This window comes from Perissodus microlepis, chromosome 22 (assembly GCF_051167445.1).
Source record: "Perissodus microlepis isolate ML-2025 ecotype Zambia chromosome 22, ASM5116744v1, whole genome shotgun sequence".
Taxonomy (NCBI): Eukaryota; Metazoa; Chordata; class Actinopteri; order Cichliformes; family Cichlidae; genus Perissodus; species Perissodus microlepis.
In genome coordinates this window covers 14,676,486-14,696,984 of record NC_140481.1, presented here as the reverse complement: position 1 = coordinate 14,696,984, position 20,499 = coordinate 14,676,486, and the positions used below count along the sequence as shown (strand labels likewise).

The 20,499-nt window shown below is 42.1% G+C and overlaps 1 protein-coding gene across 2 annotated transcripts in view; it reads right to left on the bottom strand.

Moving 5' to 3' along the window:
- cdk6 (cyclin dependent kinase 6) overlaps positions 1-19,340 on the bottom strand; it is a 39,290-nt gene extending 19,950 nt beyond the window's left edge. The window contains exons 1-4 of one of the 2 annotated variants that reach the window (XM_084919287.1): positions 19,029-19,340; positions 17,828-18,182; positions 12,258-12,393; positions 7,182-7,349 (exon numbers count right to left, since the gene is read on the bottom strand). In XM_084919287.1, coding sequence (XP_084775413.1) covers positions 7,182-7,349; positions 12,258-12,393; positions 17,828-18,051 — 528 coding nt within the window. In that variant the 5' untranslated portion in view covers positions 18,052-18,182; positions 19,029-19,340. Of the gene's footprint in view, positions 1-7,181; positions 7,350-12,257; positions 12,394-17,827; positions 19,007-19,028 lie in introns of those variants that run through there. The other variant, XM_084919288.1, reaches the window with a different exon arrangement.
- Positions 19,341-20,499: the final 1,159 nt, after the last annotated feature.

Below are 20,499 nucleotides of genomic sequence, written 5' to 3'. Positions count from 1 at the left end.
ATGATGGCTGCGCGCTCCATTTCCTTTCAGTTAAAGCTAGAAAAACACAAGAGTTCAACAGATACCGCTCGCATCAAAGTCTGCTGGCATTCCCCTTCAGTTTTCCAAATTCAATTTGAGTGGCAACGACATGCGCGTGACAGGCATAAGAGCGGAAAGCAATGGGCATCATGGGATCATCCTGTCGAGCCTTGTATGACGATGATTATCAATGTGTGGATGGCAACAATGGAAAGACCCCTATGGTCAGGTTACAGGAAGTGATTTATTGGAAGCTTCACCTAACTTGACCTACATGAGTCACATGAAGCTGAGGGGATTCCCTTATCTTACTGTTAGGAATTTTCTTAAAAACACTGAGCTGGATTTCTCCTCAAGCTCAAGGTTTAACATGAACTGATATGTTTCATGCATTACGTATATGATCAATAGGGATTAGCTGACCTTTTCATTAATTAAATAAAACATTCATTAATGCACAGGAGTGAAGAGACAGAGATGAGTTCCTCAACGTGCATCCATTTCCATCATTCCAGTTATGCAGAGTTGCTGATTTGTTACTCAGCCCTGAGCTGGATAAGCAGGAGAGGATCGATTAATGCTCAGATGATGGAGGCAGATGTAAAAGGACTTTTCTGCTAGAATGGCTCCATTTCCCAGAACTTTAGTGGGAGTGTTAACGAAAAGTGTAAGAGTTTAGTGTAGGAGATGAAGTTATACCAACATCCTGTTGATCCTAAGTGGGCAGAGCAGATGCTGTGGTGTGTTTGAAGGGAAAAAGAGATTCACTCAGATGCATAATCAACAATAACCAGCCCAAAAATCCACCGTGCATTAGTTATTTCCCAAACATTCAAAATTCATCCACCCACAGCTATTACAACACACCATAAAGTGTGTTTTCATTGTTACTAGGCTACCTGTTGCCTTTTTTGGTAGTTATTTTAATGGTTAGAGTTCATATCCTGTGAGACTGAAATGGAAAATTCTCCATAATATAACTCTTGAAATGACAGGAAAAAAAGATTTCTGCCTTTATTAAAATAGATCAGAGCCTTACTAACATCCAGCAGTTACGGTGCTCTCTACCAAATAATTTACACGTTACAAACTGTGTCTGTCAACTAAAGGCATGCGTGCTCTTTTTTGTGTGCTTCAATGTTTATGGCCTAGTGTTGGTGCTGACATGTGGAAACTGTCTGATGTGCAGACTCTTGTGTGCAGAGAAAGCCTCTTTAAGCTGTATTTGTTCAGAGAAACACTTTGCGAATCTGTTTCAAAACACTGCTGTGTCTCATGAAATATATAGTTTGTATTTCATGATATTTTATGTGAATCTGTTGCATGTGCTTTTCGTTGCAACTGCCTCTCGAGATTTATTTATATTTACCTACTTGAAGTTATAACCTTCGCCAAGGAGGTTATGTTTAGCATTTGCATGATTTCCCGTCTGTTAACATAATAGGTCGAAAGGTTTTGAATGAATCCTGATATAACTTTGTAGGGGGTGTCGAGTGGGGTCATGCTAACAATCCATTAAAATGTGGCCTACATCCAGCGAAGGTCTTCCACGCCAACTTCATGATTTGTTACAAAAATTGGCGAAAAGACTTAGATGTGATGTGTATTGTCAAACTGTAGAAAGTACTGTGCAAAGATCTAAAATATGTCACAACAATTAATACATGTCACATGTGATATTTAAAACTGTTTCTCATGGGCTCTGCAACATGAAGGACGTGATAACGGTATGTGGGGTGTCACATTTGACATCTCACCTCATTTTTACATTTCACGTCCCTTTCTTTCAAGTTGACCTTAAAATCTGCTATATCTTTAAAGTTATGACAAGAGAAAGAGCTAGTTAAATGTACTGCAGTATAATATAAGATCATAAGATCAAGTTATTCATGCCCAGTTACAAATAAATACAAATCATCTACTACCTACTCCTACAAAATGTTTGTGTATTAAAGGTAAATGTGTTATGCCATGTGTTGGCACTCTTTTAGTGCTTTTTGGTGAATTTATTATAGATTCTTCTTTATGTTTTCTGTTCACTCACTGTACTGGTGATGCAAATGATTCCTAGAAGGTTCACTGACACGCGTCACCTGCAGGGTTTAGGACGCTGTCACACTGGAAGCCGGTCAGGCCTTTAAGAACTCTAGTATTCATTTTAGATGTTGAATGAAATGAACGTTGTGCACATTTATGACAGATTCTCTGAGAGTGTATTGCATGTTTGTATGTTTTCTACCAGCGCCTTAATGAAACTTTGCATGAACATTGCCTTGGGCACTGTAAGCGCTAACATCTATAAAGTAGAATATAGTATAAATTTCTACTTTTGACAGCTCAACTGAACTCTGAGTGGAATGAATTTTAAGAATCTCACAGTTTTTACATTTACAGCCACTCCTTGTTTAACTTGGTTTCTCTTTTTCTCAAAACCAACCAGCCCGAAGAAGGGCCGACACTGAAAAGTCCGACACTGAAAAGTCACAAAAACGCTACGTCCAGATGAACAGAATCAACTTTTGGAGAACCCTACCAGTGTTGTCATCCTGCTAACAAACCCAGCGTTTACTGGGTGTCACTTTTTGCATTTAGGATGCAAGAAAAGGTTAAAGGGTTGTGCTACTCTGCGAGTTGGTTTGTTTTGTATTAAAATGATGTGACACTTCTTCCCATTTCCAAAAAGATTTTGCTTCAAGTGCTTTGGCAGAAGGAGGATCTTAAAGAGCCCTCTGCACTCTTTCCTGTTATGTCAGATTAACCCATCAGCTTTTCCCATCTGCCTGTCACTCAAGGCAGTACAATGAGGCTGTAGCCAAACTAGGGTCATAAAAAAAAAACCCCATCAACAAAGCAATGGTCCCTCAGGGACTGCCGGGGGGCACCCTAATCTGGACCCCCACACCAACCCTTTGGGTGGTCTCCCTCCCCTCTCCCTCTTTTTACTCTCCACCTCCTTTCTACGAGAAGCCGATTTGGTTGGGTTGGGGGGCAATCACTCATATTCATTCATGCATGCACCCGGACTCCATGACCCATTTTTAATGCACGTGTATTAGCAAGCCACCATGTTGCTATGTGAGGCAGCAAATTCATCACAAAAAGAAGTTCGGGCAATGCTGGTAAATCATCAGCAGAAAGTACAGCAGTGCTACTTTCAGTTAGCAACACTGGAAAAAAAAACCCATAAAAGTGAGTGAGGGACTCTTTGACAACTTCATGCAAATGTTCATTTCAGTCAGCTTGTCATTCTAGAAGTGCTAAATGAATCACTTTGAAAGTGAGAGAGAACAGTCTCATTCGCTTAAGCAACAGCAGTTCTCTAAAGCCCATCTGTCTACCAGTAACGGTGGCATTAGGTGACTAAATATGTAACTGTTGGTCTGTTGGGCAAAGGGGAAGATCCTCTTAAACACTGTGTGTGTGTGTGTGTGTGTTGCATACAGTGTAGATTGTGCGCTTTATTATTAGCAAGAGGAAACAATGAATGGATGAATGGAGATTGTGTATGTGTGCGCGTTTGTTTGTGTGTGTGTTGGGCTGATAGGGGGATTCCAGACGCAGGAACATTCATCTGGAACCGAAGACCCCGTCCTCGCAGCCCCACACCAGCGCATGCATGTGCTAAGACACGCACACATACACACCCCATCTCGTTTTGTGGCCCAATCTAACCGAGGAAGGAAATGAGTGCTCGAGTGTGACTGCAAACAGATTAACATGTTATGTGCTGCTCTGTGTGTGTGCGCGAGTAGTTTCGGGGACTTCATAACTGCTGCTCATATGTGAAGGTGAATCCCCTGGCAAGTATTCTTTCCTCGACAAAAATGCCCCCGTCTAGTCATAAAAAAAGAAAAGAAACTATCACACCTACTTGAGACAAATCCTCAGTACAACCACATACACACTAAATATTGTGTAACACTATGCAAATTCTATGGTTAATCATGTCTTCATCTACTATGAATAATCATCAGCCAGGATGATAGATAACTGAGGAAATACTTATCTTAATCTAAAAAAAACTTACCCTGTATGATAATACTGAGAAATTATATGTTTATGGCGTGGCCTACGATCATTATTCAAACTGAATTTCTTTCCTCTTAAAGACTTAAAGACATTTATGTCACCTGCACCCAGGTGGATTATGGTGGATGCAGAAAAGTACAACACCAGCCTATCCAGGTGCATGCACTTTTTCCTTCTGACATATTTCTGCCAAAAGAAAAAATAAATTAGGTTGTTGCCCTACTCACATGAGCCTTCAACAAGCCTTAACATAAGGTAATGACACTATCCCAATGGACTCAAAAAGTCCAGACACATTAATGATGAAATTTCCTAAAAGGCGGGCAGATCAGAAAAGCTTTGAATAAAAGTTTTTTTTAAAAAGGAAAAAGAAACCCAAAGTACTGAGCTACTGTTGCTGCCTACCTTGATCTTGAAAGTCTCATCTCTCCTCATTTTAAACTCTTCCAAAGACTCTTTTCAGTCCCTCTCTATATATATTATCTGGTCATCAGAGCCCAGAGCTCAGCAGTTAGGCATCAAAGTCCCGACAGCGGGACGGGAGGGGTGTCTGTCTCTCCTTGCCTGTTCCATCCCTGTCTGCGACAGCCACTGAGGGATTCCTGAGGCAGGCCACGGGGCCCCTTGGCTCTCAATTTACACAGAGAAATCCTATCATTTGGCGCTGTTCTGCCGAGCTACCCGCTGATGCCCTGTAAGTGCCCGCTACAACACATTAGACGCTTTTCATCCAACTCTCAGGGGATGGGAGGGAAGTTCAAGGCAGTGTGTCTTGTGTTGGGCTTTGGGGTCAGGAGTGGGATCCACCAAAAAGCCTTGAAGACAACGTCGGCATGAGTTTGAAGTATTCACACACACATTTTTATGAAGATCCTACTACAAAGTGCATGTTCGAGGATGGTTGGTACAAATAAATAAAAGACAAAACACACACACACACACACACACACACACACACACACACACACACACACACACACACACACACACACACACACACACACACACACACACACACACACACACACACAGAGTTATTAAGTGAAACCCTGTAGAAAAGAAAAGAAAAAGGTTTCGCGTCCGTTTTTGAATGTAGTTACAGCTGTAACTGACTTCAGGTCAGCAGGCAGGTTGTTTCCAAACAGCATCACAGTAACTGAAAGAACCTCAGGAAACTTAGGATCTAATTCTGGAAACCGTTAAAAGACCTGCACCTAATGACCTAAGAGGTCTGACTGGGTTATAGGCACTGAACCAGTCAAAGGATTTTAAAGGTAATTCTCTGTTAAACTGGGAACCAATGAAATGCCTTCAGTACTGGAATAATATGTTCACGTTTGCATGTACATGTAAAGACTCTAGCTGGTGCATTGAGCTTAAGTCATTCTACTGATGATTCTAATAGTCAGTATTAAATAAATAAATAAATAAAGCCTTACAACAGTCTAACCTGCTAGATATGAATGCATGGATCAATTACTCAAAGTCAGTTTGAGAGACGGATTTTCAATTTTGTTTTTATCAATTTAGGTGGATGTAACCAGTCCTCGTGACTTTATTAACATGACTGACATGACTGTCCAAAATAATGCCAATGTTTTAACCTGCTGACTGTGTTTGAGAAAAAGTGGTGATAAATATGAACAGATTTTCTCTCCTATTTTTAGAACAACAAATATTTCCATCTCGTTTCTGTTCAATTCAGAAACGTTTATGACTTCCAGCAAATAATGTCATCAGTGGATCTTATTCATTTGTGATCGCTATAACGCAGTTCACCTTTCGCAGCCTCGGTGTTTCGGGGATTTTTTTTTTTTTTTGTGCAATTTTGAATGCTTTGGGTTTTTTTACACTGTCAATCTCGTGCGAAGTCTCCTGTCCAGTACAGAATACGTTCACCTTGTCAAATTTACATAGATCTTCGATCGCTGGCAGTGTTACTCAGAAGTGCTGTACTGTAAGTTTTCTCCCCAACAAACACAACACTGTCGACGAAGCATTTTGCACCGTCAAAGGCACCTGCGGTAGCACCCGAAAGGCAGAGGAAGATGCTAACCATCGCACAAAAGGTTGGACTTCTGGACACAATCAGATAAGTCAAACTTTACTCAACTCATTCTTCTTGCTTCCTCTACTTCTGTACCATTGATTCATTAATGTTGAATTCTCTGGCAGCTGCTCTTTTCCCATGTTCTGGACCTGAAAACAGGGTTTGATCTTTGGTTTCATTCTATAATACTGGCCTTATTTTTCTACAAAGGTTTGAACTTTGTGGGCGTTTAAACAAGAGAGAAACATGTGAAAATGTTCATCCCTGTCTGAGACAAGTGTATAGAGTATGTAGTGAGGGGGTTTACAGCCTTAAAACATCTATAATAATTGTAAAAAATAAAGCTGACTACTTCACGGATTTCACCTATCGCGGGTTATTTTTAGAACGTAAGTCCTGCGAAAAACGAGGGAACACTGTACCAAGCAGGAGCATGTGAAGGTTAAAGAGCGATGGACCAAAGAAGGACCCTTGAGGAACTCCCAATGGAATTTTCATTGTGCAGATCTAAAACTGCTAATTGAAACATGAAAACTTGTATCCATTAGGTATGATGGCAACCAGCTGAGAGCCCGACACGTTAAAACCAATTAAATCGCAAAGCTGTTTAATTAAATCATTATGCTCAAGAGCCACAAAGTCAACAATGGCATCAAGCGCAACAAAGGAACACTCTGTGGATCACTGTTGATCTTCAGGTCACTGATGACTTTAATAAAGGCAGTTTCTGTGCTTCTATTGGTTCTGAAACCTGATTCAGTTCAGGTGCTTCAGTTGTTTAGTTAAAAAAAAAATAATGAAACTATGAAATATTTTGCTTTGAAAGATAAGATCAGAAGTAGGTCTATAATTATTAATTGCCAATAAATCCAGGTATTTTTCTTCAGTAGTAGTGTGATTGCAACTCAAAAGAAGAAGAAAATAAATTAAAAAAATAAAAATCACCATATTTCACGGTGAGAAGTCTTGACGCGCTCATTCAGTCGGGAACCCATGCGCTTACAGTTTTGTGAGTATTTGGTTTGAAGGCCTCCACTGGATGAGACCAACAGCGTTTAAAAATATGACGACCATAACTCACCACTGACGTGAGCGCCATCTGGAAGCTGTAGATGCGAGCTAGACCAAAGTCGGCCAGTTTGATCTGTCCTCCGCTGGTGACCAGGATGTTTTGGGGTTTTAGGTCACGGTGAACCACGCGGTGCGAGTGCAGGAAGTCTAACCCCTGGAGCAGCTGGTACATCATATCCTGTAAAAGAGCCAAAGAGGGAAACAGAGGGGCAGCAAGGACATAAGTTTAAAAATGGATGGTTTAATTATGAGACTAGTACAGCAACGGCACTACTGAACGCATACGGGGCAAAAAGGGCTGAGCGGATGGTCGTGGATGTTGATTACATTTGCAATATGATTACGTCTGACCTGTTGGATCGTCACTTCCGAAACAGTTCATGCTAACTGTCTACACAAAGTCTAGGCTGCAAAACCTTGCACAACTACAAAGATTTGAATCCATTTCTCCTTTGCCCTCAGCAACGAAAGGCCAGAGTGACAACAGCCTGCAGTGAAAAGCATTGTGGTACGGAGGGAGTTAACTAGAGGAGGCCTGCGTCTTTTCTCGTCGACTGTGGCAGATGTTTGATAACTGACACACACACACACACACACACACACACACACACACACACACGATAGAGGCAGAAAGAGGCCCCTGCTTTGTACAAGCACAGATCTGTTACTCAGCAGCTGTCCTGCTAGATTTAATTGGCACGCGCTCGTTTTTTTTCCCCTCTTTTTTTTTTTTTTCTTCAATGCCCCAAAGCTGACCTCAGAAAATAGCCATAGGCACCGCATCGCCCACGACACAAAGGGGAAGGTAAACTGGTATGAGCAGGAATGAACAAAGCCAGCTAAGACTTGTTCTTTTCAAATAGGAATACTCTCAAACAGGTGCCACACCTGTAAACAAAAACACAAGTCATTCCAAGGGATTGTGATCAGGTTGAATCCTAAGACCAACTTAAAAGTGTGTGTGTGTGTTTCTTTTTTTAGCCTCGCTTACATGTAGCACACAGCAGAAGAGCTTCAGGCACCTTCTCTGCTGAAAATACTTCATTTGGTTTAGGTGAGACGGGGGCAACACCTGAGTAGACCCATTTGTTCTGGACAATTACCTGGTCCGTGCTCAAGCGGGCATTAAGCAGACTTCGTATAAGGGGAGCTGCAAGTTCAAGTCTGTTTAGCGAAAAGACAGAACGATCCCCACGGTTGTGCTCTTGGATCTCCGATCGGGTACCCTCTAGAAATAGCCAAGGTTTGCGATCCGTGTTTGAACACCCCTTTCTACAGCACCCATACTCCCTCATACTCACAAGACACACACCCCCAAAAAACAACCCAAAAAGCCCTCCGCCAAGACCTCACAAGTGACATGGACCTGAGCCCGCAGCTCTATTCAGTGGCCGACCAGCTGGTGAGTGAGTCAAAGGGGTCTGCACACTGAAGCAGAAAACATTAGCGAGCAGTGTGGGGCTGGCTGCTGTGCGGGCCACAGAGGAGGAGACAGGGCACCCTGCTCACAATACTGTGCAGATGGGGAGTGATGTGAGTGTGTGTGTTTGTATACACAAACTAACAATGTTCCCCCTGGCTTGGTGCAAGTATGAGCGCATCCATTTCCAAATCTCTGTGTGTGTGTGTGTGTGTGTGTGTGTGTGCGCGCGCGCACCTCGGTCTGTGTGAGGGTGCATCAGTGTGTGGGTGCCCTCTGACCAAGGACAGGCAGGATGTATAAACAGACCTTCCTTTCTACATCTCCATTGAGCCATGACCTCCCGAGGAGGGCAGCAGACAGACAGGACCATAGGACAGAGGCAGGCAGTTGGTTATTTTGTGTCTGTGTGTGTATATACAGGGTGGGGTGGGGGGGGGGTGGGGGGGGCTGACACAATAGCACGGCCCCCCCACCCATCAGTTCCTCTGTGCTTTAAATAGCCATTTCACCATGCTTCCTTTCAACAGCATTTCCTAGTAAATACTAATTATCTCACAAGTGTGACCTTTGGACAAACACAAACAGTCTTGGCCTCCGCGGCCTGAGTGTCATCTTCTCTGCACTATCAGGTAGGAGTCACAGCTGAGTAATGCAAAATATTTCAGCCACGTTCTACATGGTCACTATAACCACTGACAGCAGGCAAACATTAAGTTTATGCATACAAAAATATAGTTTATAACTTCTTAAAAGTATAAAGGCCACTTGTGGCACAAAGCGATCCACCTCCCTCAATGCTGATTCCAGCTGCAGAGAGAGAAAAGTGGCTCACACAACTGTCTTCAGCTGGCAACGCTTCAAACTAAAAAGCTCCACAAACAACTTGGCCAGGAGGAAATAAAAATAAATAAATAAATAAATCACACAAAAAAAGCAACAGATCTGACCCTGAAAAAAGAAGAAAAAAAAAAAAAAGAAGAAGAGGTCCAGGGAGGGAGGGAAAAAAAAGTAGTCAGCCCATGCAAAAAGCAGTCAAAACATGGCTTTCTGAGTGCGCCTCCTTTTCTAATGCAAATGTAGCAGAGGCAGCCATATTGTTTATTGTAGCCAGGCACAATATGGGACATCTGCCGGTTAGCGTTAGTGTAATTCCCTCCCCATGCTTCATTAACCTCTCTTCTCCCCCTTCTTCGTGGACCCACGGAATAGAGTTGTGGAAGCTTGGATGATGGTGGCGGAGGAGGGTGGGCGAGCCCCAAGCGGTGGCCCGGCTGACGAGCGCTGAGGTTGGGGCAACCTGGCTGCTTGATGTCCTTCCAGCTCATTTGATTCCTGCAGGAGGGCCCCTTGCATCAATGACCATGTGGTGGGTCTCGAGCCTGAGTGGGTGGTGTTGGGTGGAGGGCTGAAGTGGACAGGCTAGGTCAGGGTGGGGTGCTTCGTGCTGCGGTAAGACCGACTTTGAGAAAAACTATGCCTCTCCTTTCGGAGTTTAGGGCCACTGGTTGAAGGTAAATGTTTTTTCACGGTTAAAGGTGGACACATTCACACACTCAAGGGTAACTGCCATTTAATCAGATGGGCACCGGTGACACACGTCTGGACCGGGATTCAAAATCTGGAGTTGTTTTGGGGGGAGGGGATCCCCTTCGAGTTACTGTGGAGTGTCCACTGTCCCAGCAATAACAGGGGATGGTGCCTGGCTGCCTCTGTAGCATTGTCGCTGTCCTTTTGTTCCTTGAGGCCTCAGCTGTTAGGAGAAAGCAGAGCCTGGGAGGGGGCTTAAGGGGTGGCCACATTGTTCAGAGCCCCAAAACGCCTCCTCAAACTTTTCCAACGTCAGATATGTCCAAGCATGGATAGTGTGGATGGTTGGACGGGTTGACATCTTATAAAACTGACAATCCCACAAGTAAGCCTACTTCAAGTATTGTCAGGCCAGGTTTGCAGAGTTAAGAAAGCTGGCCGAAATGTAACTTCTCTGTCTTCTTTCCTTTCCAGTACAAACCACTTCCTCATCTTTTCTTGAATACTGAGCACAACAACACAGGCTTCTTAGTGGAGGTATGTACCAGTGTCCAGATGTTTCAACACGGCTTCAAATGTGAACAGACCGTTGACACATCTTCACACGTGGTCTGAGACTAAAAGAGGGGAGCGCTTGTTCACTACAGTCGTATTCAGTGCAGTAGCCTCTACACTGCCACAGAAAGAATCTGAGTCATTCGGGGTTTATGATCAGTCCTTTCGTTGATTAATTCGTTGAGTCCTATGAGACAAGTGGTCAGAGATCTGCAACCATTGGTTCGGCCATTTAACAAGACAAATAAGCAACAATCTTTTGATAAAACTGCACATTTTTACTCCATCCACTGGCACTACAATTATTAAGGAGTTGTTTTTAAATTAAATTAGCTAAATTCTAACCGAGAAAAGGACCTTTCTTCCCACCCTTTACTTCCATTAAATCCCCTTGGGCTATGTCCTTATTTTCAGTTTATTTAAAAAAATTAAATAAAATTAGTTAATACAGCTTCATGGGACTCAAAACAACTGACTAGCTAATAAGGATTAACCTTCTGCTGAAACAGACTCAAAAACTGAAAGTAGCTATACATAATGATTGTGAAAATTTCTGAAGCGTCGAGTTTCCAGAAAAACGCTGCAGTATTATAATATCTGCAGCCAGACGTGATCGGCACACACATCACAGAAACCACAGTCTGTATCAACTTCGGCAAAAGTCATGGGAAAGCCTCAGGTGTGATCTACCCGACTCGTCTACGCTTGCACTGCATCCCACTGACGGCGCGGCTCGACACAAAGCCTTCACAGGCGAACCCAGGCCCGGGGTGATGATCAGCGGTTGCCGTAGCACCCGAACCTCTCCGTTTCAAATTTGACACTTCAAACTCTCGAGGCTCCTCTGTCTAAAAAAAAAAAAAAAAAAAGAGATATACCTTTCCAATATTATTCATGACACATCAACTGACCTTGGGGTGAAACCCGATAAAGATCTTTTTTTTTCTTTTTAAATGTTTCCCACACGAACTCCACTTTTTTTTTTTTTTTTTTTTTTTTTAAAAAAGAGACCATAACAGAGGAAAGGAGCTACTTCCGACCTTTTGGCAAAGTGTAACTGGATGCTCAGTGGATTTATTTAACAAATTTCCCTATTCAACAACTTTTAGCACACAACTTAGAGGGCTCTGTTTTCAAAGACACACATGGAAGATTTTTAAAACTGGCTCTGTGTCTGTAATATTGTGTAAAGTTGGAGAGAAGGGTGAAAATAGAGAAGGCAGGGATCCTTTAATTTGGAGCCCATCTGCCACATGTGCTGCCCCTCAGAGTGCCCCAGTAACTCTGATGTTGGAGGGAACTGCTCTGCCTTCTGGGTCTCTGGCCAAGAAAACCCACTCAGAACCATAGAAACATGGCTGTGTTCAACCAATGCTACAGCCGCAAGAGATTAACCAGGCGCTTCCTATATACTTCAAACAGAAATAATATTTAAAATAAGCCTCCTTGGGGTTTTTTTTCTTGGAATATTGTGTAATAGGCAAGCACACACACATTTATAGTGATCATTAAAATGGAAAAAAACAAAACAAACTGCATTTACATTCCACTGTAAACCTAAATTACAACGACAGCGGTTACCTTGATGGTCTCAGGCGGTACTCCAGGGTCGGGAGCCTTTTCCAGGTAGGTGGTCAGGTCCTGATCTACATGCTCAAAGACCAGAGTGAGTTTGGTTTCTCGGTCAGTCCGAGAGACTGTGCACACATCAAACAACCTAGGATAGGAGAACAGATGGACCAGATCAATACAACTGATTGAACGGGGGTGCACTAGGCTAAGCTCACTGCTGCTACACAAGGTAAGAGTACATCTACACAACATCAAATATTGCCCACAGGCTCTTATTACTATATAGACTATAATTAATCACCTTTCAGCTTCTATAACAGACTGTAATTTAAGATTTCAGATTCTTATGCCCCATCAGTGAAGTAGGTAGGGTACTGCATTTGTTTTAGAGTATGAACACAACAATATATTATTAATATTGTAATATAGTATTTTAAATAAGAAGTTTATGATACCAAACAACGGTGTAACTAAAGATATTATCAGCAGTGTTGGGGAGTAACAGAATACATGTAACTCCTCTCTCTGTCTCTCGCTAGCAAAGTTGACCCAGACAACAAAGTAAAGCTAGTTTTTGGCTACGAGCCCGACACTGACTCGACGTATTAACTTTACTACGGTTTGGAGCCGCAGACCTGTTTTATATACGCGGGAAACAGTTTTCTATACAAGATGGCTGCAAAAAGTGCAGCTTTACCTAATGTCCACCCTACTGTTACTCATTTTATATTAAGATTTAAAATCTAGTTGGTATTGGTATGGCAAGTATCCTTCAGTAATGGTAATAAATCACACAGCAATAGTACATTCATGTAGTTGTAAAAAAGCATGATAATATATTATGTAATCCAAAGTATTCAGAATACGTTACTCTCATTGAGTAACGTAACGGAATACGTTACAAAATGCTTTTTGGGGCATGTATTCTGTAATCTGTAGTGGAATACATTTTAAAAGTAACCTTCCCAACACTTATTATCAGTAACTGATCAGGGTCATTATGATAGCTAAATGTCAGTGTGTTTCCTGCTATGACAAGTGCTAATGCAAAAGCACAACCAGTTTTCTTAAATAGATAAAAAGATAATAATTAAAATGTATAACAACCTAGCTTTGAATAAAAACGTTCCTTATATTAAAACCAAGAAATGAATCTGTATCTACCACCATCGCCAAGTTTCAAAGAACAGGACTGCTCATGTTTTCCACTGTGTTTCATGACCTTTTCTTTTAACAACACTCAGTTGTTTTACTTTTGAAATTAAAAGGTTTTTTCCCCCCATTCTCGCTCGATGCAGAAATTGGCCTGATCAACACTTCCAGGTGTTCTTTGTCATATTTATTTCACTCAATAATGTGCCAGATGTTTTAAGTGGGTGACAGGTCTGGGCTGCATGGAAGCCAGTTTAGCACCTGGTCTCTTTCACTGAGCCACGCTGTTGTAATATGCGTAGAATGTGGTTTGTCATCATCTTGCTGAAATCAGTAGGGGTGTAACAATACTTCAAAACCACAGGTTGGTTCATACCTTGTCATTTTTGTGCCTTAAGACACAAGATCATCCTGCTTTTGTCTTTTGAGATGGTTTGAACACCCCTATGAAAAAAATCCTCCAATAAAACCATCATAAAAGCTGGGATATGAACTCATAAATCTGGACCCCCGATTTATCCTATGGGACGATAACAACATCTCCAGCTACGGCCACTGCTTTTTTGCAAGCCTTTTAAAACTTTAAGACTATTGAGCCTTAAACACGAGCGCCTTGGTTTCCCAAGGCGACCAACTAAGGCCAAGCATCCAGATTATGTCAGTAGACCTGCCAAAGAAGGCTTTGATGAAAAGCTGGAAAGAAAAAAAAATCTATCCAGTGTGTCCTCTTCAAAGAGCACGGGACTACAAGCAGCATTCCTCAACCAGCACTATGACAACTCCTGACACGCTATGGGACGTCTAGTGGAGCCTGCCTGCAAAGGCAGCATCTTTCATCGTGACAACATAGAAGACGAAAAGCGCCTTGATGGATCTCCACCGAGCACATGTTGCATTGTCATTAAGGGGGTTAATATATGCAAGAGAGCAAAAACTAAACCATTATTTTCTTTCTCTTCTTCAGTCTACGATCTAGTTTTTTTAGCCAAAAAAAAAAAAAAAGTTTAAATTAACAGGTTAAAGTTACATTTTAAGTGTTGCTCGTTTAAAAGATATTTTGAGTTATCCTAATATTCAGAGTTTATTTTAACTTTGAGTTGTCCTAATGAACAAGTATAAAATTATTACAAGCCCTAATTAAACTCAAAGTTTGGAAGTTTACATTAGTTATGAAGACGGAAACTAAAAAGTAAACATTTTCCTCAAAAATTAATTTAGTCCTGTGGAGGAAAAAGTTTTGACTTAAGCTGCCAAAAAGGTGGAGATTAAAAAAAAAAATGAAATAAGAAAACCTCACTGGCTTCATTCATGATCGTTGCTGTACTCGTTATATTCACGAGGTACCGTATTAATCCAGTGTGACAACATCTTACACTTTAATGCAGGCACTCATTTAACTTACCTACAGTTATAAAAGCACAGAAAAGAAATAACTAAATCTCCCTGGAAACTTGTTTACTCCTCAGAGAGGCATCATTTGTCCTTGCCAACAACCTGGTAATCAATGGGTTTGGTCATGCTGGAGTCAGAGGAGTGAGTGAGAGGCGATTCATTCAAGGTATTAGTACTGTGCATGATGTCAGAGAATAGAAGGCGCCCTCCTTCTGAAGCACTGGGGTTAAACGCCCCTCACAGCTCGATTGTTGGCCTACAATGGAGGCTTTTAGCAGACACTGAACATATGGAATGAATAATGGGCCTCATTACAAACATCCAGGGGTTGCCTGGAGTCACACAGAAGGCCCACAATGCACTTTTCCTGGCCCTGTGCTGCTTGGCTATGCTAGTTGGCTAAACTCAAGGGTAGAAGAGTTTCGCCGACGCTTTAAAGAGCTGCTGGTTTACATGCTTTAACAAACAAATGCTGCTGCATAATATGGAAAGTGTCTAGTGAAGCAAAGTGTATCCATCCATAAATATAACTGACCAAAGATCGTTTTAATACTTGCTTACATGTCTGTCTTCCAGTAAGGACAAACCCCCACTGTGGACCCATTAAGAGAAAGCCACAACCATTATCCTCCATTATTCATTGATACGTTGGGGAATTATTGTTAGAGTCACAAGGGCACAAGCCATGCCTCTAAAACATCCATTTAGAGCTTCCCCTTCAATCCCAAAGCACTCGATATTCAGACTAAAACAAGCACAAGGTCAGACCTTGGCTTGCGCCAGCATGTGACGCAGTATCAGAGTCCTGCTCTCTCAGTGAAAAGCCATTACAAAAACCAAAAGAAAATGGCATCTGTGTGCAAAACAGTCAGAAGGAAAACTAGAAAAAAATTGCTTCTTTTGTTTTTAAATATGCAGTATTGCCAACTGGCATTGATAGTGCCAAGTGTCATACTGGAGGCCATTTGGATAGGATAGAACAGTACTGATGGGCACATGAGTTTAACTACAGAGACAGTTATGGAAACGCTAGCACATGATCTCACTAAATCAACATGGGAACAGCTTTAATGTGTGTTCAAATTGATCCTACAAGTCTTAGAAACTGTACTGGGGGGATGGACACCATTCTTCTGAAAGACCTGGTGTTGTGATGATGATTATGAAGACCAGGCAAAAATCTCCAAAAGATGTTTAGTTGGGCGAAAAGCCCAAACCCTTGGTGATCCCTGGAACCCTGCAGACAAGGGTCATCCTGGAAGGGATCACTGCCATGCTACAGAAATCACACCGAGAGAAAGTTGATCTTTAAGGTTGATTTGTGGTCAAATTTCACTCCAAGAAGCCATGTCTCACTTATCGAATACAAACCAGTGGCTGTGGATATATCGATTTAACGAAGGATTTATACTCTGCTGTTTAAGTAATCAGTAATAGACCGTTTGTGCTTAGTCACCTAAGGAAGAGTGGCTCATCGTTTTTTCCTGGCATATCACATTGCATGCATAATTCATTAAATGTGCAATGTAGACCACAATTTCCAACCCTATTAACTGCTGTTCTTCTAGATTTAAATGCAGGTTTGCCAACTGAGGAGTCTTTCTGATGTATTTGCAATCAGTAGCCCTACAATGAAATCGTTCAAAGTCGCTTAGATCTTTTTATCTTCTTGATGCAGAATCATAATCAGCATTTCCATGCATGCCAGAACATGGCGGGATGTTTATTTGATTGTTAACTGTAAAATTCAAAACATTTGCTCTTAAACTTTTTATTTATTTCATGCTTTTATTTTGTTTGTCACATTTCTGTAGGCTCTCTAGATCAAATGTATCTCGCTGGTTGGAAAATCATGTATACCCATTTAAAAAACAAAAAAACCAAAAACTGAGTACATACCACATAGCACAGACCATTTTAAAGACTTCGTCCAATGAAAATCGTTACATGCACACGTGTTAACATGTGATTATGGTGTTGTTGACTACTCCCCTTTCGTCATGAGTTCATAAGCAGTCAACGGCACGGCTGCGCAGGCTTGCCAGTTTCAAACACGTGGATTCAGATTGCCAGGGTTTCACATACCTAACAGAGTCATCTTAAATGGGAAAATTAAGCGTTTCTGTTTAGCTTCTGTTGTAACAGTTAAAGAAAAAAAAAAAGGTAACTGCTGGTTAAGCAAAACAATTAACATGACTGAGAAATGTTACAACAATCCTCATCTAGTAGGCAACGTAATGTCACGTGGAAACTTAAAGGTTTCACTGAATGCAATGTCTTGTATCAAGTAATCCTGGGATGAGAAATATTTTGAGTGTTCTTAAGAGTATGGATTTCTAAGCAGGTAATTTCAGTTTTGTTTTGTCTTTTTGAAGATATCAGTATTTTTATAAATATTCCAAAATGTGAAAGGAGGTCCGAATGTTGAACGGCTACATTGTATGTCCGATGGAACCTCATATTTCTTCACCATTCCTAATATCAAAGGGATCTTGACCAAGCACCCCTAAACACATAAGCATGCAGGTCTCGCTTCATTCTGCAAGTCAGCGATAATAGAGGCTAGGGTAGTGGAAAACCACCGCTTCCGAAGGATGCTGCTGCATCTTATCTATAGATGAAGATTTGCACACATGAAATATGCATGAGGTGACAAATGTGACTGGTGCCAACCAATCAAGATAAACCGGGAAGGGCTTTTGAACTAAACAGGAAGTTGAGAATGCACAGGTGTGCGCCTAAAACCTGCTGATAGTGACAGCCTCCAGTGTGTTGTCGTGGAGCCTGTGTTGCCTGCAGGAAACTAAAAGGGCCACCAGCTTCAGACAAGTCTGCAAGCAGGCCTTGCCACCAAAGGTCATATGAGCCATCACAGTTGCCACAAGAGACCATCAAAAAGGAAGTAATGTATACTTAGTCTCATATGCATATTTCTTTCACCACCACCACGATCCCCCCACCCCTCCCCTCCATCCTGTCTCTTAAACATAAAGCAGGTTGGCTCCCCACCTCCGCCCACCCCACCCCTCACTTACCTGACAACATTGGGGTGCTCAAAGGCTTCAAGCTGCCTCAGCACCGCCACCTCGCGGATGGTGGAGAGCGGCATGCCTTCTTCCTCCGTCTGGACACGAACTCTTTTTAGGGCAACAAAGCGTCCCCCGTTCTTCAAATCTCTCGCCTTGTACACTTTCCCGTAGGCGCCTTCTCCAATCTCGGCCACAGGCTCATACTGAGTACCAACACTTTCTTTGTCCATTTTTGCAGAATTTTTCCCACCCTTCTTCTTCTTCTCTTGTTGAAAATATTGCGGGGAATCCCGGGCGAGGATGACGAGCCAGACTCTCTTACAAAGGCATTTTCAGAGAAAAAAGTTGGCACATGCAATGCCTAGATGACAGGGAGACACAGATGGGGGAAGACACCATCTTTGTCAGATTTGGTCAAAGAGTGCTCCAGGTAGGCAATAAAAGGACTGTCATGATGTTTTATTCCGACTATCAAAATGAAAAAAAAAAAAAAAGAAAGAACCGCTGCGTCCCAAGTTCCACTCCTCCTCCTATTACGCACTGCAGCTCATGTCCTCCTACCTCTAACATAAAACTAATGTGAAAAATAATTAAAATCAATCCCAGTTAACCCCTTTCAAGGCTTGCTTTGCATCCAATAATTTGTCTCGTGCAATCAATAATTCACCCCGCATGCGGTGTTGCTCATGTAATCTTCGCACGAGCCGTCTCGGTTTTTTTTTAAATTATTTGTTATCGCAACATGCAAAAATGACCATATATTTCACCCGCTTCTTCGTTTTACGCCAGCAACAGGATCAAACTAGCAGCCCTCCCTGTGCTGGTTTGTCAAAGTTACTCTTTGAGGACACCCAAACTTGCGAGCACGTGGCTGCATTGTCTGAACTTCCTACAGCAACAATCCATTTAAAACCCCTTAAATGTCGCTTTCCGAGCCCGAAACGGTTCGAAATGTGTGAAACGACACCGCATCCGAGTTTCAAGTGTGTTTTCATTAGCCTGGGTGGCTTTCCCGAATTTTTTTCCAATTTATTTTGTGCGTGGACGCAAAGTGTGCCAAATAATGGCTTACATTCTAATAAATCGGGGAATTGATCATGTCACCGTTTAAAACCTCATTGGGTTGCAAAGCAAGCATTGTCAGGCTCATAAAGACACTTTGTTTTGCACAAATATCTGCATAAATATGCCCACTTTCAGCGTTTACCTTGTTTTATGTTGTCAATACAACGTCGCAACGTCGGCATGCCCGGTATAACGCTGAGGACGCTTTCGTGTGTCGGATAAAAACTGCTCCGTCAAATGCATCCCTGTCCACTTTCCTCCATGCCGGGGCCACACAGGTAGTTGACGGTGCAGGCTCTAACCCCCCATCCCCTCAGACTACACCAGCCCAGGCAGACACCAAAATCGAGCACAGGCGGAGGAGGAGGTGGCGGCGGTGGTGGTGGGCCGTACGCAAACTTGCGCGCACACACTCTCACTTCAAGTTTGTGTGTGGAGGGGAGGGGGTGTATGATTGGGAAGGGGGGGGGGGGGGTCATAGGACAAAGGCAAACGCGTGATATAGCCCTCCAGAACCACGCTCTTCTTTGGATTTTCTCCTTTCTTTCTTTCTTCGTTTTTTTTTCTTCCATATATCCGCGGATAGGCCTATGCAACTGCAGCCTCGCTCGCCTTGTGTGAGCTCCGTCTCTGCCTGGCTTTCCCACGCCGGCTGAATGTGGCCTGACCCCCTTCAGAGAGGTTTGACACGGAGCGGGGACATTTCCGCATTCCTCCCCGACTACAAAGGCACACCGCCTCCTTTTGCTCTCCCTCGGCCTCCTCGGTGCTTTACCATTCATAGTCCTCTCCGCGGGTTTTGTCTCCTGTGTCAAAACCGGGAGCACGCAGAGATCGGGGAGGGGAGAGAGGAGGTTTGTTAGATGGACGGCCACACTATCTCCCTCAAAACTATTGAGGAGCTCCTGCGGCAACAATGCACCAGCAGGAATGCAATGTGACAAGCTCGCCCTAGATGAGCCGGAGGGGTCAGGTTCAAGGCCCGGTGGCTTGATCTGTGGCAGGGGGAACCCCCCTCTGCTCCGGTGGTCGTTTGCAAGGCATAACTAATGAACCTGTTTGTTTATTTATTTTAGAAGTTGGACATTTCTACAGAGTATCAGCTTCATCTTCACATCAGGATGAACCTCTGATTTATTTCACCGAAAAGGAGACGTTAAGAAAAATCTACAAATCCGTTTTTATGCATTAAAAGAATTATTATTAAGTTTTTTCTGATCTTAAAATTGTACCAGCATCTTCAGAAAGATTTGTAAATCAATCAGCAAATTGTAGAATTTATCATTAGTTACTGCTTTATTTGAGATTCATGTTAGTCCCCGTTTTTTCTGACATCTGAATATTTTCTTAAAAAAATAAATAAAAATACATTTGTACAGATAAATGTATATATTTATCTTTTATAATTAAATATTAGTAGAACTAAGTTTATTTTCATCTTCATAACTTATTTACAGTGAATACGTATAAATCAAGAATATTAAGAAAATTTAAAGAAACCACTAAAACAATTTTTAGAAAACAAGAAGTAGTTTCAAGCTTTAAATGCTATAAATTTGACAATTATTATGGTAAATTTCCTCTTTTTTAACTCTCGTACTTAAATATTTAAA